Here is a 27060-nt window from a genome sequence, read left to right as displayed (position 1 = left end):
AAATAATAATCTGAAAATTTTCTAACTTTTCTTGTTTATTTTTTTTTTTTTTTTTATTACAGAAATTGGATATACATTAAGAAAAAACACTCCACATTAACAGAAATAACCAATTTAACATTTTTACAAACAACTCGTATATAAAGATGAACATTTAGCGTTTGCGTTTCTCTCTACTCGACCCAAACGCAATCGCCATACTCAATGTTAAGACCAAAAAAGAAAGTCCAAAATCTGAAAGGAAAAAAATATACACAACTTGTTAAGGAAGAGACGTCTATAAGTTAGTTATCTCCTGCTTCCTCCTACTTAAACGAACCATCAAGCTTAAAACGTTTGCTAAAGAAGGCAACACCAAACAACTCTGATTCCTAAAAAATTACATAGACCTGTTAGTTGCTGTTCTTTAGTCAGGCTGAGTTGTCGTGGGAACCACAGAGTGAGTGGTCTACGCAACATCCTGACGTGTACTTCTCTGTGGTTCTTGCTCGTTCTTGTCTGGTTCTACTCCTTCCAGTGACGGGACTGATGAAAACTTATTCTACAACAACGGGTTTGGGAGAAAAGATTAACTTTTGTTTAAGCAAATTATGGATCTAGCAGAAGATGGATTTTACAATAATATTTACCTTGAGAGAGCTATTTTCAGCAAGAAGCTCTTCATATTGGCTTTTAAGCTTGTTAATTTCTGCTCTAAGACTTGAGTTTTCTCCATTCAAGACCTCTGCTCGTTGTGCTAGCTCATCACATTCCGCCTGAATACACAGAAAAGAAAAAGCTTTTGATCATTCATACTCGATAGGCCTGATGCTAGAGTGGCTTGAAGTAATATGTTTATGATATACCTGTTTACGCAACCTGGATCTACGAGCAGACTCCCTATTGGATTGTTTCCGTCTTTGTCGCTTAAGCTCTCTCTCATCCTGATTTTCACTATACAATCAAACAAGGTGCTTGAATTACAGTAAATGAGCAGTGAGAAGAGGACACACTTACAGAAACCTGTAACCATGGCTGTGATTGGGATCCATCTACTACAACTCCAGGAACTGCTGCAGAAACATTCCCATGACCACTCCAATAATCCATTCCAATATTTAAATTTGTTGGTGGGCCTGGAACACCGGAAGCCGTCACTGGCATGATTGCGACGGTCTGGCTCACTGGTAAATTACTCCCATTACGAGGTGGTCCATGAGCAGAACCACCACTCTCTGAAGCTGTTTCACCTTAAATTACGAAATAAGAAAGAGCAATCTCTAAATAAGCAGATTCTAACATTTAGGACATTACATGTTCAGAGATGATAATTAAAAAGTTGTATTAGCTAACCATCCTTCCCGTTGTGTCTAGAGCCAGAGTCCTACAAAATCAATACCATGATCATATTCATAAACGCTCCTTAATTTCCATATGAAAATCCAAAGTAATGTTTTAGTGCATTGATAGAAACTTACGTTTTGTGAATTTGCATCACTTCCGTCACTTGATCCATCAGAAGCGCTTTCAGCACTGTTTAACCGAGAACAAATCAGACGATTTTCACAATTCTATTCAATAACATGATCATTGCTAGCAACTAGCAATCATAATCAGTATGCCAACATGATTTCGAATTTCATACAATATGAAGTCACATGCCTTTTAGAACAAGCTCCATTAGCTGATGCTCCTGAGTTTTTTCCAGTTTCAGTGTTCTTTCCTATAATCATATTCAAACTTCCCAAGCTTCCTTTCGATCTTTTTATTGGCAATTTTTCCTTTGCATCAGGTGTTTTAGAATCACCCTCAATACCACTTCCAGTATTACCCTGAATTGAAAACATTATTCAAACAAGATCCCATCTGACCCAGACTCTAATGAAAAAATGATAAAAGGGAAAACTCACAGAAGCTTCAGCCATTCCATTAGGAGAAGGCATTGCATAGGGACTATATGGATAAGACCCCTGTTGCACCACGGAACATGTTAACAGAAGCTACAAACACAATCACTAATTTGAGTACACAACCAAAAATCCAAACTGTGACAATACCGGAGGTAATGAAGGATGTGTATAGATGCCACCTGGAGGATACATTGCAACATACGGATGAGGCGGTGTTCCATAAGGAGGCATCATATGCTACAAAAAGAAAATAACAATCTCTTAAGCTTATGCTACATACATTAATCAGCTCAATTCCTATGGAGAACGTAATGAAATTACATATGTCAGAAAAAACTAATCTCGATTACATCTACAGAAGTGATCAAGGTAATACATCCCAGGTATGCAAATATCAATAGCAAAAATTCTGTGACTCGTCAAGTAATCTCCTGAAGCTCCAAAGAATGCTTAAATCCATCTAAAATCAATCGGATTAGGTGGAAAAACAATTCGATTTACCTGAACCCCCCACATATAAGGGTGAGGTTGAGGACTTGATGCTACGTAACCATGAGGTGGCATTGCGGAATAAGCCTGTCCAAAATATAAACATGAGCCACATAACACCTAAATGCAACAAAGAAACAAGAAAGACAGAGGAAACTCGTATTAGACCTGAAAACCAGACCAATCTTGAGTAGCCATTGCAGCACTCACAGCAGTAGAAGGTTCCTACAAACAAAAAAAAAACATTAACCAATCAAAGCCTGACACTAACAACAACACTTTGCTATAGCAAATTTCCACACCAATGCAAACCTGTGAAACAGCAGTAGCAGGAGCTGAAGAAGAAGAAGAAGAAGGCGGTGGAGTCTTAGTTTCTTTCTCTTTACCCGATTTTTCCATCTCGCTGCTACCCATTAATCACATTCACCAACTTTCTAACCAACCAGTAAACGCTTCACACAAGACCAGAATGAGTTCTCAAACCTACCAAATCCAGCAATCAGATGTCACACACTTGGATAGAGTTCCTAAGCACATCAACTGATAACCCCAGAAGAAAAAAAAAGGTCACATTTTTATCTCAGGATACAAAATAAAAATCCCAACTTTAAGCTAACAATGCTGGAGGAGACAACATAAGACAGGATAACACAAAATCTAATAAAATCTAAAAGCACTACACCCTCAAAATCTAGAGTTTTGAATTCAGAATCTATTCAAACGTATTTGAAACTAGGGACCGGTGGAACAATTACCTGAAGATCTGCAATGTTTGGGCAATCTGAGCAAAACCCAGAGATGTGAAATGAATTAAAAAGCTTTGATTTTGCAGAAATTGGAGTTAGATTGAGAGAATCAAATGAGAGAATTTTAGAGGTATAAGTTTTTTTTTTTCCTGGTGATTGGTTCGTGTCGTGTTTTTGACGGGGAAGAGGAGGAAGCTGCGTAGGCTTGACAGGGAATATAATATTTAAAATGAAACCCAAATCTTTATCTTATTTATAAAATTAACCCTGTAAAATCTATGAACAACATTTTTGTACCCACACTTCATATGATTTGTAAAAGTTAAAACTTTAAATAGGATCATAACGAAAACGACGACTTAGTGAACACTAAAACTAAAAGAATGTAGAAGCATCTGTGGGATTCAAAATGTTATTTACCAGCATCCTCGTATATATCCTTCCAATGCACCAAATTTAAGAGGTTAACGCTAATGCAAAGCAACCACTACACATATTAGAAAGATTTGTTAAAAATGTGGTCATTACCTATATAGCATTGTCTCTAACCATCCAGAGAAGAGACACGTGATGGAAATAAAATCTCGACCGCTCTTATGGTGACTCTCAACAATGTTCCAACAAATGCTAATTGGCAAGAAGCTTCAGTTCCTAGACCAAGATTTAAAATTTACGAAGTCATGTCCTCCAGCAATGTTGTCGACTACTCTGCTCGAGATTGCTCGAAACATTCGAGGAGACTGAAAGATTAAGTAATTGGTTAGAGATCGAACAACCAATCATCGAGATGGTACGTCATGTATTATATTGTTTCAATACAATTAAGGCCATGCACCGTGTCCATGATTGTCTCTATATATCACACTTTAAGACTCATAAACTTAAACGTTTTCTGTCTTCTTCTTCTTCTTCTTCCGATCTCCTCAGTTTTGTTTCTTCCTAAGTATCAAAATGATTGTAAATTAAACCACTCTTTCTTTGTGAAAAATAAACCAAATATTTATCTATTGAAAGTAAGAAAAATATTTCAAAAATAGATATATATTTATAATCATAGGGAAGGCGGCGTATCTTCTGATGCACATATAAACGTAAAAAAGAAGTGGCAGGCGTGAAAGTTAAACCTAAAAATTTTCAACAATGACGATGATGTCTGATCTCTCACAAGATTTGATCGAAGAGATACTGTCTAGGGTTTCAATAACATCTCTACTAGCAGTGAGATCCACTTGCAAAGTATGGAACGTTTTATCCAAAAACCGGATTCTATGTAGAGAAAAAGCAAGACACCAGTTTCTAGGGTTCTTGATGATGGATGATAGGCTTTTTTCATGTAATTTCAATCTCCATGGAATCGGCCTCAACCAAGACGACAGTGAAGAGTTTGTTGATCCACTAATAAAACCATTAGGTGATTTACTTGACCGAGTCGAAATATGTAAAGTCTTTTCTTGCGATGGTTTATTGTTATGTGTCACAAGGAACCACTCAAGGAGCCTTGTAGTTTGGAACCCGTACTTGGGACAAACTAGGTGGATCCGAACTAGTAACGATTACCACGTAGGCTCTACGTATGCTCTCGGATACGATAAGAATAAGAACCACAAGATCTTGAAGTTTTTTCCTCAAAAAGGCTACTACGAAATTTACGATTTCAAGTCTAATTCATGGAGTTTTTCTTTTGTCGCTCCCAACAAGGGACTTAAATGTTATCAGCCGAGCGTGTCGATAAATGGGAATGCTTATTTTTTGACTGATGCAAGAAATGTAATGGAAGGGTATGATTGCTTACTATGTTTTGATTTTACAACAAAGAAATTTGGAGAGCTTCTTTCTTTGCCGTTTTCGCATGATTTTGAACAGACCGGGAGACTATCTTGTGTTAAAGAAGAGAAACTCGCGGTATTGTATCAGCGATACTACTACTCATCTAAGATAGAGATTTGGGTGACAACTACGATTGAGCCCAATGCGGTGTCTTGGAGCAAATTCTTAGCTGTTAATATGGAACCACTCCCTAGTCTTGAGTTTGACGATTATGCTAGCAGTTTCTTCATCGATGAAGAGAAGAAAGTCGCTGTGGTTTTTGATTTAGATCAATCTGAACGCTGCAAGACCGCTTACATCATTGGATATAATGGATGCTTGAAAGAAGTGGATCTTGAAAATGTCCCCCATGAACCTGTGAAGGTTCGAGGCTACATCCATTATTTTCAGGCATTAGTGTGCTCTTCTTGCTCTTATGTTCCAAGTTTAGTGCAAATTAAACAGATTTCAGAACATGAAAGGAAAGATAAGAAGAGGAAGAGGAAGAGGAAAGAAACCAACAAGGTGTAACACTAGCAGTTCAAGAATAGTAGAAGACAAACTAAAAACTGATCATTACTTCTTTTTTTTTTTTTTTGCTTTTTTCAATTTCCTTTGAACAAGCTTAGTCGATTATTATTTTTTGTAATGATTAAAGAAACAAAGTTTTAGCTTAATCAGAAACTTATTAGTATAGAGGTCTTTGCTCTTTATCTTCAGATCATAGCATAATTATTAACAGATTTTGAAACAACTGGTGTAATTAGAATTTTGGTGTTAAAAAATCGAGGACTTTGAAAAATAATTTAATTAAGACGAATGAGCTGATGGGTAGCATTCTTAGATAGATCCTCTAATGCAACAACTAAAGTGGTTAAGTTGATGAAATCACGATTCATATTAGTGAGTTTGAGTTTATGAAAAGCCAGCTGATCAAAACTTTTTGCAGGACTTATCTTTTCTCTTTTACGATGTCCTCTGAATTCAAGATTAGCTAGTTGATATATAGTTAATTATTCTGTTTCTGGTTATTTAAACTTCGATTTTACTTTTCCATAATAATGCTATATTAATTCATCGTCATCGGCTCAAATACTTAGAGATGGTATAGAGATAACAACAACAACCATGGCTGTTTCACACAAATAGGAGCTTTGAACACTTATAGAACGTACGTAGATGAATGAGTCAATGGAGAGACATAATATGCGTGGATTCAACATGTTCATTTATCTTCTTTCCAGATTTACAGATCACCAGCATCCTTATATCATCCGATGTTAAGCTATTAGAATCACGATTCATATAATATCAACAAGATTTGTTTAGTGTGTCTCATAGTCGGGAAAAAGACACATGAAGGACCAAGGTTTTAGATTTGAACATGCACTAGCAATAAACCTATTGGATTATACTTAGTTTAGGCTTCACAAAGTTTGATATTTTTTCGGATTAATCGATAGAATCATTATGAGCTAACACCTAACCATTTCTGATATATATATAGATTATAACCTTCCCAAGATTTGTTTATGAAGATGCCACCATTAACAGTCGTCCACAAGTAAAGGTTACGTCACAAATCACAAGTGTGAGGTTTTGTCTCTATCGACTTGAGAGTTGAGAGAGACTTGACTTTGTAACACGAAGTCAACACTTAAATTACTAATTAATGCATACTTGAGAATTGATGACGTGGCGAGATCTAAGCTGTTAATTCCATTTTCCAATCGTGAGCGTCGAATAATCTCAATAGAAACGATCCTGATTCTTCTTTTCTTCCTCCTCTCGCCTCTCACGACAACTCGAAGATCAAAGTATTCGTAAACTTATCTTTGTTGAATCATTTCTCTGGAAGCTGAGAAGATATGGGTTTCGAGGATGATCCGTAAGCTCTTCTTCTTTCTCTTCGATTCAAATATTTAGCTTTGTTTTGCAGATAAAAATCCCAGCTTTATCCCCCTTTGATTGAATCTAGGGTTACCGAAATCAATCTCTTCGATCTTTTTCATATTTCGATTTCAATTTGATGGAAAAATAGTATTTTGCTTCATGGGCATACGAAAAGCTTCATTTTTTATAACCCTTCTGTGTTTCAGATTCATAGCTTTTTTTTTGGTTTTCTCGTATTCGATTCATAGCTTATGATGGTCGTTTAATTGATTGGTTTTGTATTCATTTTCCAGGTACCGTGATGTAGATGGAGAGCCAATAGTGGACTTTGATGACTTTGGTCGTGAGCCATCTACAGAGCCACTTCAGGATTTGGATGAAGACTTGGCTGATGATATGGAAGATTGGGATGTTGAAGGGACACAGACGACTGGTTATGATAACGATAAAGTAGCCAAACCGAGGAAGAGGTTGGTGAAGAAAGCGTCTAGTGAACGTGAGACTATTGATGTTCCTGAATTGATTGATGAGGATGTGGATGATGCCGAGTTCGATGAATTCATGGGAGGAAGAGCAGGAGGTAGTACGGATTATGATGATAAGGTTGGTAGGAAGAGGAAGAAGGAGAAAGATCGAAGTAGTAGTGGTAGTGGAAAGGATAAAAGGCATAAGTTCCCGAACCGTGGCGAGAGGAAGTCAGACGAGATTGATGAGATGTGGAAATCCATTGCCCATAACCCAGAGGTGCACCCATTGGCTATACTTCTGAGATTGTATTAACCATTGGTGAATGAGACGGGAGTTTGTATCTTTTTCATCTTATTAAAGTGTTTCGTTTATGTTATAGAATGATGAAGAAGGTGTTAGGACTATGGATGACGATAATTTCATTGACGATACTGGTTTGGATCCTTCTGAGAGGTATGGAGGTGACGCTGGAGACCGTTCTCCAACCCATTATCCTCAGGTATGAATAGGGTCGTGAATTTTTAATCGGTGAATCTAGCTTTTGATGATTCATAATATTTTTGTTATGGATACAGGCAGAGGAGGGTGAGGAGGATGATGAGGTAAAGAACCTTTTCAAAATGGGGAAGAAAAAGAAAAAGACTGAAAGAAATCCTGCGGAAATCGCACTCTTGGTTGAGAATGTGATGGCTGAACTTGAGGTTACTGCGGAGGAAGATGCAGAACTTAATAGACAAGGGAAGCCTGCTATCAACAAGCTTAAGAAACTTTCCCTTCTTACCGATGTTCTTGGAAAGTAAGTTGCAAATTTATTGTTATCCAATAAACAGTCTTCCTAACAATCTGTTTTGTAATAACGCGTAATTGTCTTTATACAGGAAGCAGCTTCAAACAGAATTCCTGGACCATGGGGTTTTAACTCTGTTGAAGAATTGGCTTGAGCCTCTTCCAGATGGAAGCTTGCCAAATATAAACATCCGTGCAGCTATTCTAAGAGTTCTTACTGATGTAAGGCTCCTGATTTCCTGTAAAGAGTTTTTGCTTGATTTTGACCCTTTCTAGCTCCTTTATGTATTCATGACTTTGTCTTGCAGTTTCCGATTGACTTGGACCAGTATGATAGAAGGGAGCAATTGAAAAAGAGTGGGCTTGGAAAGGTTAGGATACATTACCTGATACAAATTGACGAATCGGTATGTAGGATTTATTATACTCGGGAATTTAAATTTGTTCTGGCTTTGGCAGGTCATTATGTTTTTATCAAAATCAGATGAGGAAACTAATTCCAACAGACGACTTGCTAAGGATTTGGTCGATAAATGGGTAAACATCTTTTTCAATGACTCCAATCGCTGGAATCAAATTCCAACCATTTGCTAACGGTATGCTTGATGTTGCAGTCTCGTCCAATTTTCAACAAGAGTACTAGGTTTGAGGACATGAGAAATCTTGATGAAGATAGGGTTCCCTATAGAAGGCCACCAGTGAAGAAGTATATCCCAAAACCTTTTAATTTCGATTTCACTAGCTGACATTTCATATACTGATCCATAGATTCTCTTCCTGTTCTATTGGGGTCACATAGACCTAGCAACAAAGCTACAATGGAGTCGCGAGATGGTGACTTTGACTTGGAAATTCGGTATGGAAAAAATCTCAGAATTTGTAAATAGATGAACTTCTCAAAGATACACTACTCATTGTTTGTTGAATTATATGCAGGGAACGTAAATCTGGTCTGACTTCGGGTCAGAGTTCAAGGGGAGACAGGCAAATGACGATGAGGCCCGAAGCAACCCCATTGGACTTTTTGATCCGTCCTCAATCCAAGATTGACCCGGATGAGGTCATAGCCCGTGCGAAACAGGTCTCTCAGGACCAGCGTCGGGTCAAGGTAAAAGACTTTTACCGTTTATCCTTTATCAATAGCAGTCAAAACACCATATACTTTAATTACCTATTTGGTCTGGATAATATTTAGACTTGGGCTCTGTATGCAACTTAAATCCTTGTTGTCATAGTATATAAACAAAAACCCTTTCTTGCTCTTTCTTTTCTCTTGTAGTCCTTGAGCTGCCTCTTTTGTTATAATTGCAGATGAACAAGAAACTTCAGCAGCTAAAAGGAACAAAGAAGAAGCGGTTGCAAGCCACGAAGGTGAGTGTGGAAGGTCGGGGTATGATCAAGTACCTGTAGAGAGATTGCAACCAGGCCAGACCATCGTGCCACAATGGAACTGGCTATTCTATCGTGTTAATCTTCCAACCTTGCGTGGATCAGTGTTTAAACTTTAAAGGTCTTCGAGGTGAAGTCAAAGACTTGAAGGCATTGGGGTTACACTTATTTGTACTCATCTATATATGGTTTGCTTGGAGTCTCTAATGTAATGGGAAGTGAAAACACTTTTTTCGTCGCTTCTTTCTTGAGAGCGTAAAATATTTTCATATTTTGATAATCAGTTTTCAGTCCGTTTCACAATAATAATAAAATTACGAGATTATATTTTTCCTAAATCAATGAGCCTCTCCCTTTTTACTTTTCGAGCTTGAAGAACATAAAGAAGCAATTTTGGTTTGTTACTTACATACACAACAAAGACCATGTAAAAAAGATTATATTCTTTATATTTTTCTGAAACTCTGAAACAATTGAATGAAAAGAAGAACAAAATCCCTAATTACTACTTGCTAAATCTTTCATCTACTCACTCCAAATCTTGAAGCTGCAAATACATATGAACCCACTACGCAGGCAAGAACAGCAAGAACCAAAGAGAAGAGCTGAAAATTAGCTAGAAACTCTCCAGAGACTGCAGAGTCGACTGATCTACAAACTACAGAGTTTTGTTTTAAACTGCAACCTTGAGGCATCATAGGACCATAGAGAGTGAAAGCTGTCTGATAAAACCAGAGGCCTTGAAGAGACATTGCAATGCCATTGCATAGATCTACTGGGAAGCTTGTAGGGCAGATTGCTCCTGCGATTGAGGAGATGACGCAGAGAGCGATGAGAAAGACGAGGAGGAGATGATAATAACCTTCAAGACCTTTGTGGCTTGTGGAGTGGAAGAAGAAGAGAAGACCTTCTGCCGTAAAAGCTGTTGCAGCAACTAGACACAGAGCTTCTTGTGGCAGAGGAAGTAACCTATGACAGATAAAAAGCATCACAATGAATATATTGATTCATATAAGTTCATACCTATATCCATTTCTACGGTTGTGTAGATCAAAAACCAAGCCAAAAGTCACTAAGAAACCACTTTCAAGTTCATATCACTAAAGATCCAAACTAAATTCCAGAGCTAAATACCAATCTTGATGACTATGTTGATAGTCAAATCATACTATTAATGAGTTAGATCCATTTAAAGGTGTTTCATTGAAAATCGATTATCGAAGTCAACAATCACTAACAAACAACTTTTTAGCTCTAAAAATCACCAAAGGTCTAACCCAAGTTTAAAGCTAATATACCAATCTTGATGATATCTGAATCATTTTATCAAGGATCAAGATCAATCTTTAGGATTGTTTTCATCAAAACTTAGTCAAGAATCACTAATAAACCACTTTTAAATCCTCAAAATCAACAAAGATCCAACCTAACTTCAAAGAAATATACCAATCTCGAATCTCGATGAATCTTATCAATAATCGGATCATTTAATCGAACGGTCTTGATCCATTTCTAGGATCTTTTCATCGACATTTAAGTCAAGAATCACTGAAAACTCAACTTTTGACTTCTCAAATCAGGAAAGATCTGACCTATAACTAATTAACTAGCATTGTCACAAACTGTATCATTTAATACCTTGTTTTCTCGGAGAGCAAAGCGATAAATCCAAGGATGAAGAACATGAGAAGCATTCCAGAGTGCTCGAAATCATTCATGTGGGAAGGATTCAGAACACCATTAACAAAGAACTTGAGATGAGTTGAGTACAAAAACTCAATGCACAAGTCAATGAATGAGCCAATTGTAACAACGTAAAGCTCCAAGTACTTGATCCTATCATTAAAACCAGGAACAGGGTGCCAAACTCGAACCCGAAATGAACTAGGGTTCGATATGAATCCAACCACTGAGCTCCAAATGTGCCATACTCCAACCACTAAGAACAATGTCCCAGGCAAAGCATGACCCTTGAAAGATCCCATCTCTCTTTCAATTCCTGATCAAGAAATATCAATTAGAACACTTCCTCGTTTATCAAGAGAAAGCTACAGATTCTAAATCCATATTCCAAAGAGAGAGTACCCTGTAAAAAATTTGCAGATCAGATTCCTTCTTTGTCTTCTTTTATGGAATTAGATCAAAGATAAACCCCACTTCTTAACAAAGTCAGAGTCGTCGATGAAAACGAGAGAGAGAGAGAACAAACAGATTTGGTTAAACTTAGAAGCTATTGAGAAAAGCTAGAAACTTCACTCAAAATTTAATTTCCATGAAAGAGTACAAGATTGGTCTTTTAAACGGGGGAAACGTGAAGAAACTGAAGAACAGAACAAAACCAAGAGAAGAAAATATCAAAACTTTAGATCAGAAGAAGATAAAAATCAAAACTTTCTTTAGAAAGAAGTAATTTGGATCAACCTGGACAAAAACAAAATTCTCAAAGGGGTTAAAAATGAAACCTTTTTGCGTCTGAGAGGAGAGTAATAATAGGTCAATGATAGGAGAAAGATTAATAAACTCATCTCTCTCTCTCACATGTCACATGGGTTTGATGGGAGAATCTGATCTCCTCATCATAGATTATGACTTTTTAAAATTTGGTCATTAGCTCATTATGTGACTAAATTTGGTATTTCACTTTACCAAATAAATCTCTTTAGTCTTTACCCATCTCTCTACACCTTACCTACTTATTATTTCAAACACATTTTGACGAAGAGCGTTTTATCTTTCTGAGACAGAAAAAAAAAAAAAATAGTTTTCCGATGAATTCTCCGGCTAATCTGTGGGGCTGGATCTGATAGTCAAAGCTTTGGATCGTTGAGTTGATCTGTTCATTGTTTGATTTGTAACCATTTTGGTTTCTTGATCTTGATTTGGCCATTTGGGGATTTTCTTAAGGTAAATTGCTTGAGGAGTGTGGCCACCAAATTCGTAAGAACAATAGGAGATTCTGAATTGACTCGATTGTCCAATTTTGATTCTCAAAATCTGCAGATGTATCTGTAAAATCGAGTCAATCCAAAAGCTCCTCTTGTTCTTGAAGAAAAGCCTAACAACAAGACCTGAAGAAGCTCCAAGAGCAACACATCACATGTTGCTAACTTGACAAGCCACAATGCCTTGTTACACAGTTTACAATCTCGTAGATGAAGATACTTTGCTATGAACAAGTGGAGCGAACACTGTTACTGATCATCACTGTAAGTCTTTGTGCCATGTTTGTTCTTTTGTAAATGCACTGGTACAAATTGTTATGCATACATTTAGCTCCATATTGTAGTTGACAGGATTATAGTTTCGAAAGAATGTTTGATGTTTATTTAAAGGCTTAAATTTAGGAACGAAAGAGAAAACTCGAAAATGTCAGTTGTTTTGCAGTGTTTAGATTATATTGTGTCTACCCTTTTGGGTAGCTTTTGGATCTCACTACAAAGTATTTGTATTGACTGAGTTGGAACAAAAAAGATGAAACCTTTAAGGTCTTTTAGATAGATTCTGAGAGAATGAGGATCTATACTTCATCATTATCTTGTATATTCAATGCAGATTTAATCGACTGTAAATCATGTAGAACATCATGGACTCCTTTGCTTAGATCCTCGAACTGCTGCCTTGGTATCTGATATGTCACTTCACCATCTTCGCCAACTTGGTCTCGCAAAGTTACTATCTCTTCCAGTAACTTGTTAGCCTTGCTGATATCGACTTGAGGTTTTCTCGGTGATTCTTGATTGGAAACTATGATGCTTGTGTCAGTATTTCTCTTCACAGCAGAATTGCCTCCGGATGATGAGTTACCACACGAATTGACATTTTGAGAGGATCTTGGTGACTTCTTCCAAACTGAAGAAGGAGAACCAGAAACAGATTGGGACTTGTTCATTTCTTTTGAATCTCGGAGACATGGGGGATTGTTGTTACCACGCGAATTGCCAGCTTCAGGAGATCTTGGTTGCCTCTTCCTCGTTAGAGAAGAAGAACCAGATAAAGAAGATGACATGTACGAATCTTTTGAAACTCGGGGGCTTGGGGGGGTTTTTTGACCACGCGAGTTAATATCTTCCGGAGATCTTGGTGAGTTCTTCCTCTTTAAATGAGAACCATGAAAAAAAGGTGACATGTTCGTATCTTTTGAAACTCGTGAGCTTGTGGGACTGTGGTGCTTTATGTAGTTCTCTCGCTTGGAAGGAAGAGGAACAGACGATGTATGTCTTGGAACGCCAGGAGAAGAGCTCGATCGTTTGGCTAAGTCTGCTACGCGAGGTAACATTCTCGGTTTTTTGACAGGAGAATCTGTTTTAGAAAAGCAAGATGTCAATCCAGAAACAAGGAATCAACAGTGAGACCTGAACATGAGAGCATATAATTTTACCGCTTTGCTTTGGTGATAACGTATTTGCCTTGGATGGAGATCTCCCAGGAGAGCTAGGAAGCTGAAATGTGACATGACCCTGACTCTTTGTTCCCCCCGAGCCCCTGAGAGCTCCCTTAAGATCCTTAACATCATCCGCTACTCTTCCCGAGCTTTTATCAGGGCTCTTTGTCGATCTAGGTGATGATCTCTGAAACGATTTAGGCTTATCAGAGCTTCTATCAGGGCTCTTTGTCGATCGAGCTGATGATGTCTGAACCCATTCAGGCTTATCAGAACTTCTATCAGGGCTCTTTTTCGGTCTAGGTGATGATCTCTGAACCCATTCAGGCGTCTTTAAAGGATGCTTAGTTGCTTGCTCTGAGCCCGTGAGACTTCCTGTATAGCTACTACTGCCATGGCTCCGACCATCTGCTCTACTCATTTCGATCCTTGATCCAGTAACAGAAGTCTCTCTTTTTGTCTCTGTTTCCCTCTTCTTTACCACTTCTTGATCTTTTCCCTCAGTTTTTGCAGGGGATGCTTTCCACACCCCTGGGGGATGAGATGTTGCCTTTGTTGGGGTCGTCACAGCAGTCGTCGTCATCACATGTTTCTGGTTTGAATGTGACTTCCGAAGCATGTGGGAAATTTTCTCAGCTTCAGCCTGCAACGCGGCTACAGAAAGCTTCCACCACCTAATGTACCCAACCGTTACATCAGCCTCATGGAGCCGGGCAGGAAAGTACAACATTCCATCAGCAATCGGACGGATATATTCTTTCCAGGCCAATTCCGGCGTCTCAGTTCTAGCTGGAACTACGCCAGGAACATCTTGATCATAACCAAACTGCAATGCTACACGGTGAGGATAATAAGGTTCAATGCAATCGAAACCAACCAGTTTGGCGAACCTCAAACACCGACCAAAGGCTACAATGGTTTCTTCAGGTCTTACATGAACCCAACAGTCATCTTCCACGTAAAACTTTGGGAATTTGAAGTTATTCACAGGCTTTGTGTATGGACGATAGTCAAAACTCTCTTTGGCTGAGTCCAAAACTGCTCTGATATCTTCAGGGTAGCCGTACACATCCTGACCACCACCATGATGGTGCCACCGCGCTATCCGTGGTTCACCAGGCCTTAACTGACTTGGCTGGCCTGGTGGCTGCAACGCCATGATTCTCTCTAAAGCCCAAACCTGCACAAACTGAAACGGAGACTTCACCACCACCGTCCCTTTCTCATTAGAACCAGCGAGATGCTTCTTCAAAGCACCGAGATCGCGGTAAATCCCAGCTAAAACAGCCGGAGCCAGAGCCAACTTAACTCCCTGAGCAAGCTGAATCGCAGCCGGAAACAGCTTCTCTCTCAGCACATCACCTGAACTGGGGAAAACGAAACGCGAGAGCCACGAAACCATAAATGCCTCATGCTCAATCTCACTCCCTGAGTTCATCATGTCTTTCATCCACGAGCTAACACCACATTTCTTCTCCAAATTCGCCTCGATCCCACGCTTTGCCGCCTTCATCTTCTCCTCCACTACCTTCATACCTTCTCGTTTAATCGGAGCCAAAGCACTGTTCCCAGTAACAGACAATCCACCAAGAACAATCATATCCTCCAAAGTCACGGTCGCTTCGCCCCAAGAGAACACAAATGTGTTCGTCTCAACACACCATTTCTCAACCAACGCCATAATCAAATCATCCTGCCTCTTAATCTGATACCTAGACGCCAAAATCGCTTCATAAACCCCAGATTTCTTCCACACAGTCTCGTGTAACTCAGCCATCACATTCACCCACTCGATCCAGTTCACCGACGGAGATCCCCAACACGAAAACGAGATCTTCGCCTCCGGATCAAACCCCTCAGGTCTACAACACACGAACGCATCTTGAGGGAGTTCGAAGACATCGTCGTTAATAGATGTCGTCGTGTAGTTTAAGAACCTCGCCGTCCGCAAAGCTTCAAATTTCTCACCGTCGGGACACATTAAAGCTTCTCTGACTTGAACAATTTGTTCATCCTCTTGATCTGAAGATCCTCGAGACTCCTCCATCATCTAGGGTTTTGGATTCGATTTCAGTATCTCCGTAGTGCAAAGATAACAAATTCACAAAGGGGAAAGGGTTAGCGACTCGAAAGCTTCGTCTCCGCCGAGTCAATTGCCGGAGATAATGAAATTTCCGGCGGAATTAACCGGCACGTCGACCTCAGAAAATTTCCCGCTTTAACAGCGGAGAAGAAGAAATAAAGAAATGTTTTTTTAATACATAAAAATTTAAAAACTATTTATAGAAAGACAGCTTTGTCGTGGAGATACAACACCCAACGGATCAAAAGCTTACAGATTTTGATTTTCTAATCTAACGGCGGCGGAAGTGCTCTGCTTTTATGTCAGATGTGTATATTACTGCAATTGGAAAATTTTACCTTTCTCCAATTTTGGGGTTAATTTACAGAAATGTCATCTAGAAATTATTATTGTTACACAGCTAATGAGGTAGAATTTTTAAAAGAGTAATTTTCCAGATACTAGTAGTTATCACAACTATTTTTTTTTTTATAGAAAAAAAGTGATAAGAGAAAAGAACTACAAAAGTTACTAAAGATATAAAGGGAAATAAACAGGAATTATTTGTATTCTTCAAAATTAATTAGGTTTTTTTTTCAATATTATATTTTTTAGAGATATAAAAACTAATATATTATAGGTTTGTTTGTATATTATGTTAAGTTTCCTAAATAAAAAAAATAAAGATATAGCTGTGTTTGTAAACTAAAATTATTTATCTGGTGTTTTCTGTGTTTTCAAAAAATTTGATTTCGAAATAGAAAATAATTTTTAGACGGAGTTTTTCTATACTAGTGTACACCAAAAAGAAAAATAAGAGAAGGGATAATTGTTAATTAGAAATATGTTAATGTTTAATTAGATGGTTTATAAAATATTTCTTTTTGAATGAAATATTAAAGTGGTGCAATGACTGTAGTTTACTATAAGTCTAGAGAACATGCATCATCACACCAAATATCAAGTCCTGCACCCTACAAATATCGAGAAATGGCTAATGAAATAGTATAAAAAAAAGGTTCAACATAATTTAGAATTCAACATATATATATATTTTTATTTTTTTTTTGGCTCAACAACAACAATTCATTTGCCCAAATCTTACATCACATAATCTGAATCCACAATAATTTTAATCTAACTAGGAACAATAGAATAGAGTCTAGGGTCATAATTCGTAAACGAAATAGAATTCAACATAACTAAAGATTCAAATTTGAGTTACCTATTTTTTGGTGACTAGACTTTAGTGTTTGACAAAAAAAAAAAAAAAAAAAGGAAGACTATAGTATGGGTTTGAGTTACACTAGCATAGTGGAAAACACCACTATACAATACAATATTCTTCCTAAGTCAGCGCATCATCATGATTTGGCTGTTGGTACTTGGTAGTGACAAATGACGAACATTCGAGAGTTGCAGATCATAAAGTTCAATTTCCATTAATTAATTAACTTATAAGTTCCAACTACTTTTGTTGAATTATACTAATAAATTTACCGATCTCTCTATACTCTCAAAAGTCTTTTTTTTTCTAAGTCAAAAGATTTGGCGTTTGACATTTTAGTTTTACATTGTTATGTTCAAACGTGCATGCTTTCGAGAACTTAACAATGTAAACTCATAAACAATCCAAAGCTATTTTACCCAACTGTATGTAAGTGTAAAAGCTTTAGTTATTTGGCTTGTTCTCCGAAGTTTTTTTTCTGATCATATGTTTCGCGTTTGTAATATTTTTAGTTTATAAATTTAAAGATTTCTAATTGCCAAGAAAACAAAAAAAAAGATATCATCAAATACCGGTCAATAATCGAGGTGAACTTAAATTTAAATTAGAAATTTTATACCAAAATTTTGAACTAGAAAGGATAGTTTTTTTTTCTAATAAAACGAACGGAGTGGGAAAGAGATCGGTTTCACTTGTAATCTCATCCATTACTTTAGGGTGTATCAACTATCAAAACATCCAACTAATCTCTTATAGCTAGCGGTATCTTGACTATTGGGCGATGATCAACATTGAAACTCTAACCAATTCTATAAAGACAGAACACAAACTCCAAATGACTTTTTTAATTATTACAAGAGTGAGATATGTTTTTTTAAGGATCATACAACAACACACCATGTTTACACGTGGCACCTCAGACAACCAATGACGGTGCTCTCACCAACCCCATAGTCTCCACCATCCATACCTTCTCTTTTCTCTATTTTTCATAATTGCTTTTGCGCTCTCTTCCATAATTATCTTATTTGCCCGAGAGGTGGTGGACTAGTGGTAGGGTAGTTTGGGTAGAAGGGTGCAACTCTCATAATAACATGGGTTTGATTCTCCAGTTTGATTGTTAATATCATTTTTGTAGAAAATATGTCATTTGGGGTTACACCTAATTGGTTTACCTGATAATCATAAATACAAACGGTTTGATTATTTTTGGCATTAATCAGAAAGCGTTAACCTAGATTTAGACGATATGGTAGTCCAACACTTAAACATTAGCGACGAGTCCACGTTGTAACACTTCAATACGATCTTTTTAAAGCTGACCGGATCAGCCGATCGGGTATATAAAAAAAAAAAATTACCTTATTTAATTGTACTTCTATAAGCTCCACAGCGCCGCTTCGGGAAAAAGACACTTAATCATTTGTATCTCTCATTCACATTTTCATTTTGTGTTGATTTAACCGGAACTTGTAGTTTATAGTAAATGGAGGATATGTAACATTTTCAGGAGCAGGTTATTTTTGCTAAGATGTTGTGACGAACCAAGAGTTTGGTCAATATTATGCAAAGTTCTCAATTGATAGGGTAACCAACTTTTTGATATCTTTAAGACAAAATTTTTGTCTCCTTCAAAATCATATTTGGTTTTGTTTTTGTTTGTCTATATAGTATGATTTTGGTATGTAAATCTAGCATCAGGTTTGTTGGTGTTCTTTTGTACTACATCCCATTTGAGAACCCAATCATATTATTTTAAATTTAGTTGTGTTGTGAGGTTGGTATAAAAATAAAATAAAATCTAAAAATGCCGCATGACGTAGAGTTAAATTTGCTCATCGTCTTTAAATTTTTTTCCGGCTATTATTGATAATTGGTGAACTATAATAATAAACTAAATACAAATATATATATTCTTAAAATTATTGAACCGTTTATGTCTATGTATATATGGCCGACAAACGAGTGTTGTAACAAAAAGCTATAGTTTGTGTGTATAAATTAATATTATAGACGGTTCGGGGATTATTTGTGACCTTTGAAATATTTGAATATATATAGATTTTATTAAACGAATGATGTAACAAAGTTTGTAAATGAATGCATGCATAGGATTTTAGCAGCTGTTAGAAATAAATTACTTGTTTTCAATGCCAACAGAAGAAAGTTGGTGAATTGTTTTTTTCCTAAAGTCAAGACAGCTATGTGAGAAATAGTTTAATTTGTTTTGTCAAAGTATGCTAAAACCTCGATTAATCTCTAATAAAGTGTTAACCAATCAATAAACCCACCAAAACTTGTCGCAAGTTAGAACAATAATCGCTGTCAAAAAGGTGTCGTGAGACAAGAGTAATGTCTTTGGAAATGGACACGTCCATTACTCATTAGTCAAAGTATTGAGAGACTTTATTAGGGTTCCAGTAACTTGTAAACAACTCACGAACAGAGAGACGACTAATATGTTTTCATAAAAAACATGCATCTCTATTTTTTTTGTTTGTACGCATATAGTATATTGCGTTATACAATCCAATCGTGTACTGTTTTTGGGAACTGGGATATTATTTAACAACTAATTGTGGATTACCTAATATCTTTATATTAGTAAAAGAGAAATACAAAATATAATACGGGTCGGGTCAAAATTAAAAATTAACCCGATTTTAATAAATGGATACTTCAAAATTGGATATTAAAATGGGTTTGGATACATACATAAGATAGTTTCCATATCTAATTTTAAGATTATATTATTTCCATAACTAATTTTATGATTTCCTAATATCTTTCTAACTAATTTAATATAATATATTAAAAACAATTATCATTCTTCTTTAACATTTATTTGATATTATTTTTAATTTATGATATTATACTATATAATAAAAATATTTAATAAAAATTTTATTTTATTTTTGCATATGTTGCAATTTGAATGTTTCAAAACGGACATATAATACTCAACTACACTCGGTTAAATATTTTGGACAATGATTTAAATCAGTATGATCAATATTAAAACCATTGTTACATGAGCGTATTTAAAAGTTCAAAAAGTTTTAAAATATTATAATTAAAAGGTTGAAATATATAAAATAATTAGAATTTAGAATATTAAAAGTACTTTTTTGTGACATAATTACTATTGATAAAATATGTTATATATTAAACTATGTAAATTTAGATAGTTCACGGGTAGTTTGTTAAAATCACAATTATAATGGTAAAGCGAGTTATGAATAATGTTTTTTACCAAATGAATTATGTTACGAGTTGATTCTTCATAAAATATATTGTAAGTATGTAATTTTTATGTATATTCCTACTTATACTACATAAATGGTCAAATGAATAATTTGTCGATAAAGATTATTTCATGCTGTTAAATTTTTACTGTTATTTAATTTGTATCAAAACTCAATATATTATTATTTACTCGCTTTTTCGTTTATTATTTTATTTAAACTTATTATACAAATATATAACATATTTTAATCAATTAAAAATTATATATATATAATTATTTCCCCGCGCTGTAGTGCGGGTACGAACCTAGTTCATTCATTAAAAATAAGCAAAGGGGTAAATTTTTTTGTTTACCTAACTATTCATCTGGAAAAAAAAATCAGATGATAAAAGTATTAATAAAAAAATATGAATTTTCTTGTTTAAAAAAATATGAATTTTCTTGTTTAAAAAAAGAAAAGAATTTTCTTTGATAGGCATCATAACAACTGTTGATATCTTTACTTATAATGCATACAATAAATTGATTAGGTGTACACACTCACACTCACACAAATATATATGTTTTCGATTCATATATAAATACAGAATCAAGCGAGGCACTTCAACAAAACATATAGATAAAAAAAAACATATTAACAAAATGGGATCAGAAGGCAAATACAACGAGAAAACGCGTGTCTTGGTGGTGGGAGCGACGGGGTACATAGGGAAGAGGATAGTAAGGGCTTGTATAGCTGAAGGCCACGAGACTTACGTCTTGCAGCGGCCAGAGATTGGTCTCGACGTCGAGAAAGTCCAACTCATCCTCTCTTTCAAGAAACTTGGTGCACGTATCGTTGAAGCTTCTTTCGCCGACCACCAGAGCCTCGTCTCTGCCGTGAAACTTGTTGACGTCGTTGTCTCCGCCATGTCCGGCGTACACTTCCGTAGCCATAACATCCTTGTCCAGCTTAAGCTCGTCGAAGCCATCAAAGAAGCTGGTAACGTTAAGGTATAAACGTAAAGTTTAAGATTTAGACACTTGTGAGGTCAATCTATAAAGTCTTACACATTTACACCCAAAAAAAATAAAAAAAAATTTGGTTATTTATTTTTGTGATAAAAATGAAGGTTTTTGTTTTTGTTTTTTTGAAGGTTATTTATTTCTCATATTATATATTTACGTAAAACTTAATATTATCAGAGGTTTTTACCATCTGAATTTGGTATGGATCCACCACGTATGGGACACGCGCTACCGCCCGGAAGAGAAACCTTCGACCAAAAAATTGAAGTGCGTCAGGCGATAGAGGCTGCCGGAATCCCATACACTTATGTCGTCGGTGCTTGCTTTGCCGCTTACTTCGCCGGGAACTTATCTCAGATGGTAACTTTACTTCCTCCGAAGAAACAAGTCAATATTTACGGTGATGGAAATGTTAAAGGTAAATAAAGTAAACAAAAATGTTTCTCTCAGTTACTCTCTTTCAATATTTTTTACGTCTCATACCATTAAAATATTGGACTGTCTTTATTTCATAGTGGTGTTCGCGGATGAAGATGATATCGCAAAATATACCGCAAAGACACTAAACGATCCACGAACGTTAAACAAAACCGTGAACATCAGACCTCCCAACAATGTTCTCACGCAGCTCGAGTTAGTTCAGATATGGGAAAAGCTAACCGGAAACAAATTGGAGAAAACCAATATTGCTGCAAAAGACTTCCTTGCCAACATTGAACGTAAGTGTAACGTACCATCATCATTTGCCGCAATATATATATATATATATATGACTTAATGGACCAGGCTTAGGTCCATTTTGAAAAACAAAGCTCATATATAAATTGACTTTGTTTACTTGTAACATTCTATTAATGTAGAAATGGAGATTCCACACCAAGCGGGGATAGGACATTTCTATCACATATTCTACGAAGGTTGTCTCACTGATCACGATGTCGGAGAAGACGAAGAAGCTTCTAGTCTTTATCCGGAAGTGAAGTACAGACGCATGGATGATTACTTAAGAATGTTTCTATAAATGATTTGATCAAATTAAATCATATATATATATATATATACTATATACACAAATCAAAAGTCTTGATGTTTTCTATAATTCTATTCATATTTGTTCTGTTACAGTATATGAAAAATCTTAAATATATGTACCTTTCATGTAATAAATAAACTATCCTTCCTGTTTTTCTAATAAAATAAAGTAGAATTATTTATTCCCAATAGTCTTCTTTCACGTAAAACATTAGGAATATGAAGATATTCACAAGCTTTGTGTCTCGACAATAGTCAAAACTCAAAACTCTCTTTGGTTGAGTCCAAAACCGTTCTGATATCTTCAGGTACATCTCCCGACCACCACCATGATGGTGCCACTGTGCTATATGTGGTCCACTATGCTTTAATTAATTTGGTTACCGCAAGTTTGCAAATTGCAACACCATGATTTAACATGGTGATTGAAAGACAAATACGTATTTAGAAATATAAGTATGAGAGCAGAAATGTATAAAATTGCTTATAAAAATGTATAAAGAAGTTGACGAGTGTAAGATCGATATTGTATTGATAAGTTTTTCTCTGAGCCCCTCTAGAGTCTCCAAGATCTTCTATTTATATACAGACGGAGATTTAACGTGGCTAATTATTCGTATTATATGCTTCCATTTTTTATTCTATTTTGACTTCAATAGCGTATCGATTTTGAGTCAACTTGGTCTCCCTTAAAACAACATTATTAGGGGTATCTTACAGGGATAAGATATTTTAATTTTACAAAGAAAAAATATAATATATTAGCCCTCTAAGGCCCTCTCCACTCGTGAGTAGTACTTAAAAAAAATAAAAAATATTATTTTATTTTATTTATTTATTTTTTAATTTTAATTGCTGATATTCTATTTTATGTAAGACCATGATTATTGGTAGTATTTTAAGAGTGAGAATAGTCTATTAATTAAAAGGAAAAAGTGATTTTTGGTAAGAATGATCTCTTAAGTAAGAGAAAAAATGGAGACTCTTACCCTTTTAAGAGGAAAATCATGTTAAGAGCAAAACTTAAAAGCTCCCCAATAATCTTGCTCTAAGTACTGATGCTGTTAATTTAAGTAACAGTTTGATTAATTTTAGTACCAATTTAAGTAACGGTTCCTCTCTTTTTCTTTGATTTTGTTATTTTTTATTAATTGATTGTGTTTAAAGTACCCATTAAAGTTCTCCAATAGAAATAGCTTAAGATACCTCCAATAATGTTGTCTTTAGGGTTTTCCTTCTTTAAACTTATAATTTGCAGATTACTCTTTCATTTTTTTTGCTCGAACTCTCGGAAAGCTCGAGGAGCTCGACACTGGTAGATCTCTTGCTTCATGCCCTATTGATCCTTTACTATCGACATACGGAACCCACATATCCATTATTTTTTTGGTTTATTTAGATCCTTGATGAAGTATTCTGGCCTAACAGTGAAAGATCTGGTTAGAAGTTAGAACATAATGACGAAGTAAATGGTAATATGTCCTTTTCTGTTTTCTAAAAATTAAATTCAAATCTTCCACCGACGACCCCATGCATCCTTCTTTCATCAATATCTCATAATTATTTTTCTTATCATTATCTTCTTTAATTTTTTACGTAATCACATGTTTCTCTAATTCACACATTTCATTTATTCTTACCCATGATTATCAATTTAACCGGAAAACTCCTATATATTGTCGTGTACATATTAATTAATAATCTTGTAGTTTAAACTAGTAGTCTAGCGACATCTTATTAAAAAAAAATACGTATTTTCTTTTCATTAGGGTACACACACTCATTATATGTAGATAGAACTTAGAACCCCTGCATATATAAATACACAATCAAGCAAGGCAACTTCTACAAAACATATAGACCGAAAGAACAAATCAACAAAATGGGATCAGAGAGAAAACACGAGGAGAAAGCACGTGTTTTGGTGGTGGGAGCGAGTGGGTACATAGGGAAGAGTATAGTAAGGGCTTGTATAGCCGAAGGTCACGAGACTTACGTTTTGCTGCGGCCAGAGATTGGTCTCGACGTCGAGAAAGTCCAACTCCTTCTCTCTTTCAAGAAACTAGGCGCACGTATCGTTGAAGCTTCTTTCTCCGACCACGAGAGCCTCGTCTCAGCCGTGAAACTTGTTGACGTCGTTGTCTCCGCCATGTCCGGCGTTCACTTCCGTAGCCACAACATTCTTCTCCAGCTCAAGCTCGTCGAAGCCATCAAAGAGGCTGGTAACGTTAAGGTATATATAAATTACAAGTTAAGATTTATATTGGCTTCAAAACTTGTGATGCCAATCTATAAAATCTTAAAAGTAGATGCAACCTAATTCTCAAAATCGTCTAGTTTTTATTTTATACAACCACAAACACTTACTTGTAAATAAGAAAGACTAACCTATTCCTTATACTTAAATTCAGTGATAGATTCAAGTCTTCAAATGATTTATCCTTTCTTTTTCCCTGTTCCTTTTTATGGAGAAGTAATCAAATCCTTCTCGGTGACTTTATATACTGTAGGTATATTTAAATTAGTTCACACATATACATATAAATAAATATATTTAATTTGGTAACCATATATAGTATACATATGCATGTAACTAATTAATTACAAGAAATGAGTTTACAAATTTATAATAAGGTAAAGGAAAAGGGGTATCAATACACCAAAATTCTAATGTAAATTGATCCACATAGTCTTTTATATTAGAATAATAAATATGAATATATATGAATTTGAATATTATAATAAAACTGGAAAACACATAAGTTTTAAAATAAAATATTCGTACATAACTTAACCTAATTGTGAAACATATCGAACGTTATTTATTTCTTATTATAGTATACTCACATAAAAGTTACTATTTTCAGAGGTTTCTACCATCTGAATTTGGTATGGATCCACCGCGTATGGGACACGCGCTACCGCCCGGAAGAGAAACCTTCGACCAGAAAATGGAAGTTCGTAAGGCGATAGAGGCTGCCGGAATCCCATACACTTACGTTGTTGGTGCTTGCTTTGCCGGTTACATGGCCGGGGGATTATGTCAGATGGAAACTTTACTTCCTCCAAAGAAACAAGTTAATATTTACGGTGATGGAAATGTCAAAGGTAAAAAAATAAAAATAAATAAATACACAACTCTTTTTTTATATATAAATCAATATCTCTTGAGTACTCTCCTTTAATAATTGTGGTTTTATACCGTTTTATTTCATAGTGGTGTTTGCGGATGAAGAGGATATCGCAAAATACACCGCAAAGACACTAAACGATCCACGAACATTAAACAAAACCGTGAACATCAGACCTCCGGACAATGTTCTCACGCAGCTCGAGTTAGTTCAGATATGGGAAAAGCTAACCGGAAACAAATTGGAGAAAACCAATATTGCTGCAAGAGACTTCCTTGCCAACATTGAACGTAAGTTAAATAATAGTGTTAACGTAACATCATCATTTGCAGCAATGTATAGCTTAATGGGCCAGGTTTAGGTCCATCTACATTAATACATTAATTGACTTTGTTTTCTTGGAACATATTGTATTAATGTAGAAATGGAGATTCCACACCAAGCGGGGATAGGACATTTCTATCACATTTTCTACGAAGGTTGTCTCACTGATCACGATGTCGGAGAAGACGAAGAAGCTTCTAGTCTTTATCCGGAGGTGGAGTACAAAAGCATGGATGATTACTTAAGAATTTACCTCTAATTACTTTCATCAAATCATATAAAAATTGATGAAAGTTTTTATATATATATTCGATATGCAATAAATTTATACCCTTCCTGTTTTTTTCTATAAAAATTGAATTTTTCAAGAGAATGAAAAAATAAAGATCGAAACAGTTGATATATATGTTTTTTGTTAGTAATACAAGTGACAATTACAAGAACAAGAACAACAACAACAACACATGAGTTGATAACTCTATTGATCGAAACCATACCTTGTAACTTCTGGCATAGAAGAATATGAGGTTCCAAGTTCGAGTGGCCCGAAGAAATCTTGTGTCTCGGTTCAAAACCTGCTTGCAAAATAGAAAAACAACACACAGACAAAAAACTCCATAAGTTTTGAAATATAACATTTTAGAATGGGAAAATATAAATATCAAAGACCATAATTTTTTAGTTTGTTAAAGCAATAAAACCCACATGCAAGCCCATTAAGTTACGTTCTATACAAAATGTTCAATTCTGTAATTGTAAAGCTGGAACATTCTACTTTGCAATTAATAATTTGAGCTTTGTACTAAACTATTGTAATCGCCGTCAACACTCAAAAGATAAACTATTCTAATCTTTTTGTGGACAACAACGCACGAGACTTGAGAGAACAAAAGACAGCGCATAAGACAAGATAAACAACAGGTTTGAGAATTGTGTGTGTCTACATATGGACTTTGGAGTGTCATCACTGAATCACGAGAACTTGACATCTTTATATACAACAATTATTCATTTTCTTTTGATGGATATTACCATTGTTTGTTAATCATTATACTCAAAAACAATAACAAGCAATGTAAATTGATTAAGTCGAGAAGTCAAATTATTTTGTTGTGGATGAAAAAGTAAACTGAAGTATTTATATTTCTTTAACGCATAACAATGCATTTACAAGCAATGTA

The 27060-nt window shown here is 35.6% G+C and overlaps 7 protein-coding genes across 12 annotated transcripts; 4 read left to right on the top strand and 3 right to left on the bottom strand.

Annotated features, from left to right (window-relative positions):
• Window positions 1–76: 76 nt before the first annotated feature.
• On the bottom strand, window positions 77–3297 carry LOC17897962 (bZIP transcription factor 68). 4 transcript variants are annotated; one of them, XR_002835450.1, is made up of 14 exons: window positions 3134–3297; window positions 2691–2918; window positions 2547–2603; window positions 2391–2465; window positions 2037–2126; window positions 1890–1949; window positions 1642–1811; window positions 1458–1512; window positions 1333–1363; window positions 997–1229; window positions 846–923; window positions 630–755; window positions 390–541; window positions 77–234 (listed from the first exon to the last, which is right to left on the bottom strand). XR_002835450.1 is itself a non-coding variant. In XM_023789562.1 (13 exons), the coding sequence occupies exons 2-13, from the start codon at window positions 2790–2792 to the stop codon at window positions 449–451; spliced, it is 1170 nt and encodes a 389-aa protein (XP_023645330.1). In that variant the 5' UTR covers window positions 2793–2918; window positions 3134–3297; the 3' UTR covers window positions 77–448. The 4 variants fall into 4 exon arrangements, 3 of the variants coding, with proteins under 3 accessions (XP_023645330.1, XP_023645332.1, XP_023645331.1); XM_023789562.1 differs by having other exon boundaries at window positions 77–541; XM_023789564.1 differs by having other exon boundaries at window positions 77–541; window positions 1003–1229.
• A 967-nt stretch (window positions 3298–4264) lies between these two features.
• On the top strand, window positions 4265–5461 carry LOC17897610 (putative F-box protein At1g32140). The gene has a single exon (XM_006304492.1). The coding sequence runs from the start codon at window positions 4265–4267 to the stop codon at window positions 5459–5461; it is 1197 nt and encodes a 398-aa protein (XP_006304554.1).
• A 1243-nt stretch (window positions 5462–6704) lies between these two features.
• Window positions 6705–9795, top strand: LOC17898864 (protein IWS1 homolog 1). The gene is made up of 11 exons (XM_006303919.2): window positions 6705–6818; window positions 7117–7567; window positions 7671–7790; window positions 7867–8087; window positions 8170–8299; window positions 8386–8448; window positions 8537–8614; window positions 8692–8783; window positions 8877–8933; window positions 9014–9185; window positions 9389–9795. The coding sequence occupies exons 1-11, from the start codon at window positions 6799–6801 to the stop codon at window positions 9485–9487; spliced, it is 1503 nt and encodes a 500-aa protein (XP_006303981.1). The 5' UTR covers window positions 6705–6798; the 3' UTR covers window positions 9488–9795.
• A 97-nt stretch (window positions 9796–9892) lies between these two features.
• Window positions 9893–12003, bottom strand: LOC111828667 (transmembrane protein 45B). 3 transcript variants are annotated; one of them, XM_023777163.1, is made up of 4 exons: window positions 11929–11986; window positions 11552–11625; window positions 11105–11465; window positions 9893–10435 (listed from the first exon to the last, which is right to left on the bottom strand). In XM_023777163.1, exons 3-4 carry the CDS (start codon window positions 11449–11451, stop codon window positions 9988–9990), a joined length of 795 nt encoding a protein of 264 aa, XP_023632931.1. In that variant the 5' UTR covers window positions 11452–11465; window positions 11552–11625; window positions 11929–11986; the 3' UTR covers window positions 9893–9987. The 3 variants fall into 3 exon arrangements, with proteins under 3 accessions (XP_023632931.1, XP_023632930.1, XP_023632929.1); XM_023777162.1 differs by having other exon boundaries at window positions 11552–11786; window positions 11929–11943; XM_023777161.1 differs by having other exon boundaries at window positions 11552–12003.
• An 832-nt stretch (window positions 12004–12835) lies between these two features.
• Window positions 12836–16320, bottom strand: LOC111828666. Its single transcript, XM_023777160.1, has 2 exons — window positions 13845–16320; window positions 12836–13765 (listed from the first exon to the last, which is right to left on the bottom strand). The coding sequence occupies exons 1-2, from the start codon at window positions 15895–15897 to the stop codon at window positions 12984–12986; spliced, it is 2835 nt and encodes a 944-aa protein (XP_023632928.1). The 5' UTR covers window positions 15898–16320; the 3' UTR covers window positions 12836–12983.
• A 4691-nt stretch (window positions 16321–21011) lies between these two features.
• On the top strand, window positions 21012–22587 carry LOC17899710 (pinoresinol reductase 1). The gene is made up of 4 exons (XM_006305325.2): window positions 21012–21377; window positions 21570–21810; window positions 21908–22111; window positions 22253–22587. The coding sequence occupies exons 1-4, from the start codon at window positions 21027–21029 to the stop codon at window positions 22411–22413; spliced, it is 957 nt and encodes a 318-aa protein (XP_006305387.1). The 5' UTR covers window positions 21012–21026; the 3' UTR covers window positions 22414–22587.
• A 1698-nt stretch (window positions 22588–24285) lies between these two features.
• LOC17898640 (pinoresinol reductase 1) lies at window positions 24286–26216 on the top strand. Its single transcript, XM_006305324.2, has 4 exons — window positions 24286–24657; window positions 25292–25532; window positions 25642–25845; window positions 25978–26216. Exons 1-4 carry the CDS (start codon window positions 24307–24309, stop codon window positions 26136–26138), a joined length of 957 nt encoding a protein of 318 aa, XP_006305386.1. The 5' UTR covers window positions 24286–24306; the 3' UTR covers window positions 26139–26216.
• The last annotated feature ends 844 nt before the right edge of the window (window positions 26217–27060 follow it).

The sequence above is a fragment of the Capsella rubella genome, unplaced genomic scaffold, assembly GCF_000375325.1.
Source record: "Capsella rubella cultivar Monte Gargano unplaced genomic scaffold, Caprub1_0 scaffold_1, whole genome shotgun sequence".
NCBI classification, from domain to species: Eukaryota; Viridiplantae; Streptophyta; class Magnoliopsida; order Brassicales; family Brassicaceae; genus Capsella; species Capsella rubella.
This window is presented reverse-complemented; position numbering and strand designations above follow the sequence as displayed.

What these genes read in the sequence shown, in the direction of transcription:
- LOC17897962 (XM_023789562.1), bottom strand. Translation starts at nt 2,792, where the DNA reads ATGGGTAGCAGCGAGATGGAAAAATCGGGTAAAGAGAAAGAAACTAAG. An exon ending in AAGATTGGTCTGGTTTTCAG is followed by an intron (nt 2,466 to 2,546) that starts GTCTAATACGAG and finishes TATTTTGGACAG; the next exon opens with GCTTATTCCGCAATGCCACC. An exon ending in CACATCCTTCATTACCTCCG is followed by an intron (nt 1,950 to 2,036) that starts GTATTGTCACAG and finishes GTGGTGCAACAG; the next exon opens with GGGTCTTATCCATATAGTCC.
- LOC17897610 (XM_006304492.1), top strand. Translation starts at nt 4,265, where the DNA reads ATGACGATGATGTCTGATCTCTCACAAGATTTGATCGAAGAGATACTG.
- LOC17898864 (XM_006303919.2), top strand. Translation starts at nt 6,799, where the DNA reads ATGGGTTTCGAGGATGATCC. An exon ending in TTCTAAGAGTTCTTACTGAT is followed by an intron (nt 8,300 to 8,385) that starts GTAAGGCTCCTG and finishes TTTGTCTTGCAG; the next exon opens with TTTCCGATTGACTTGGACCA. An exon ending in AGGACCAGCGTCGGGTCAAG is followed by an intron (nt 9,186 to 9,388) that starts GTAAAAGACTTT and finishes TTATAATTGCAG; the next exon opens with ATGAACAAGAAACTTCAGCA.
- LOC111828667 (XM_023777161.1), bottom strand. Translation starts at nt 11,451, where the DNA reads ATGGGATCTTTCAAGGGTCATGCTTTGCCTGGGACATTGTTCTTAGTG. An exon ending in TTGCTCTCCGAGAAAACAAG is followed by an intron (nt 10,436 to 11,104) that starts GTATTAAATGAT and finishes TATCTGTCATAG; the next exon opens with GTTACTTCCTCTGCCACAAG.
- LOC111828666 (XM_023777160.1), bottom strand. Translation starts at nt 15,897, where the DNA reads ATGATGGAGGAGTCTCGAGGATCTTCAGATCAAGAGGATGAACAAATT. An exon ending in GTTATCACCAAAGCAAAGCG is followed by an intron (nt 13,766 to 13,844) that starts GTAAAATTATAT and finishes TTTCTAAAACAG; the next exon opens with ATTCTCCTGTCAAAAAACCG.
- LOC17899710 (XM_006305325.2), top strand. Translation starts at nt 21,027, where the DNA reads ATGGGATCAGAAGGCAAATACAACGAGAAAACGCGTGTCTTGGTGGTG. An exon ending in AAGAAGCTGGTAACGTTAAG is followed by an intron (nt 21,378 to 21,569) that starts GTATAAACGTAA and finishes TAATATTATCAG; the next exon opens with AGGTTTTTACCATCTGAATT. An exon ending in CGGTGATGGAAATGTTAAAG is followed by an intron (nt 21,811 to 21,907) that starts GTAAATAAAGTA and finishes TTTATTTCATAG; the next exon opens with TGGTGTTCGCGGATGAAGAT.
- LOC17898640 (XM_006305324.2), top strand. Translation starts at nt 24,307, where the DNA reads ATGGGATCAGAGAGAAAACACGAGGAGAAAGCACGTGTTTTGGTGGTG. An exon ending in CGGTGATGGAAATGTCAAAG is followed by an intron (nt 25,533 to 25,641) that starts GTAAAAAAATAA and finishes TTTATTTCATAG; the next exon opens with TGGTGTTTGCGGATGAAGAG. An exon ending in CTTCCTTGCCAACATTGAAC is followed by an intron (nt 25,846 to 25,977) that starts GTAAGTTAAATA and finishes GTATTAATGTAG; the next exon opens with AAATGGAGATTCCACACCAA.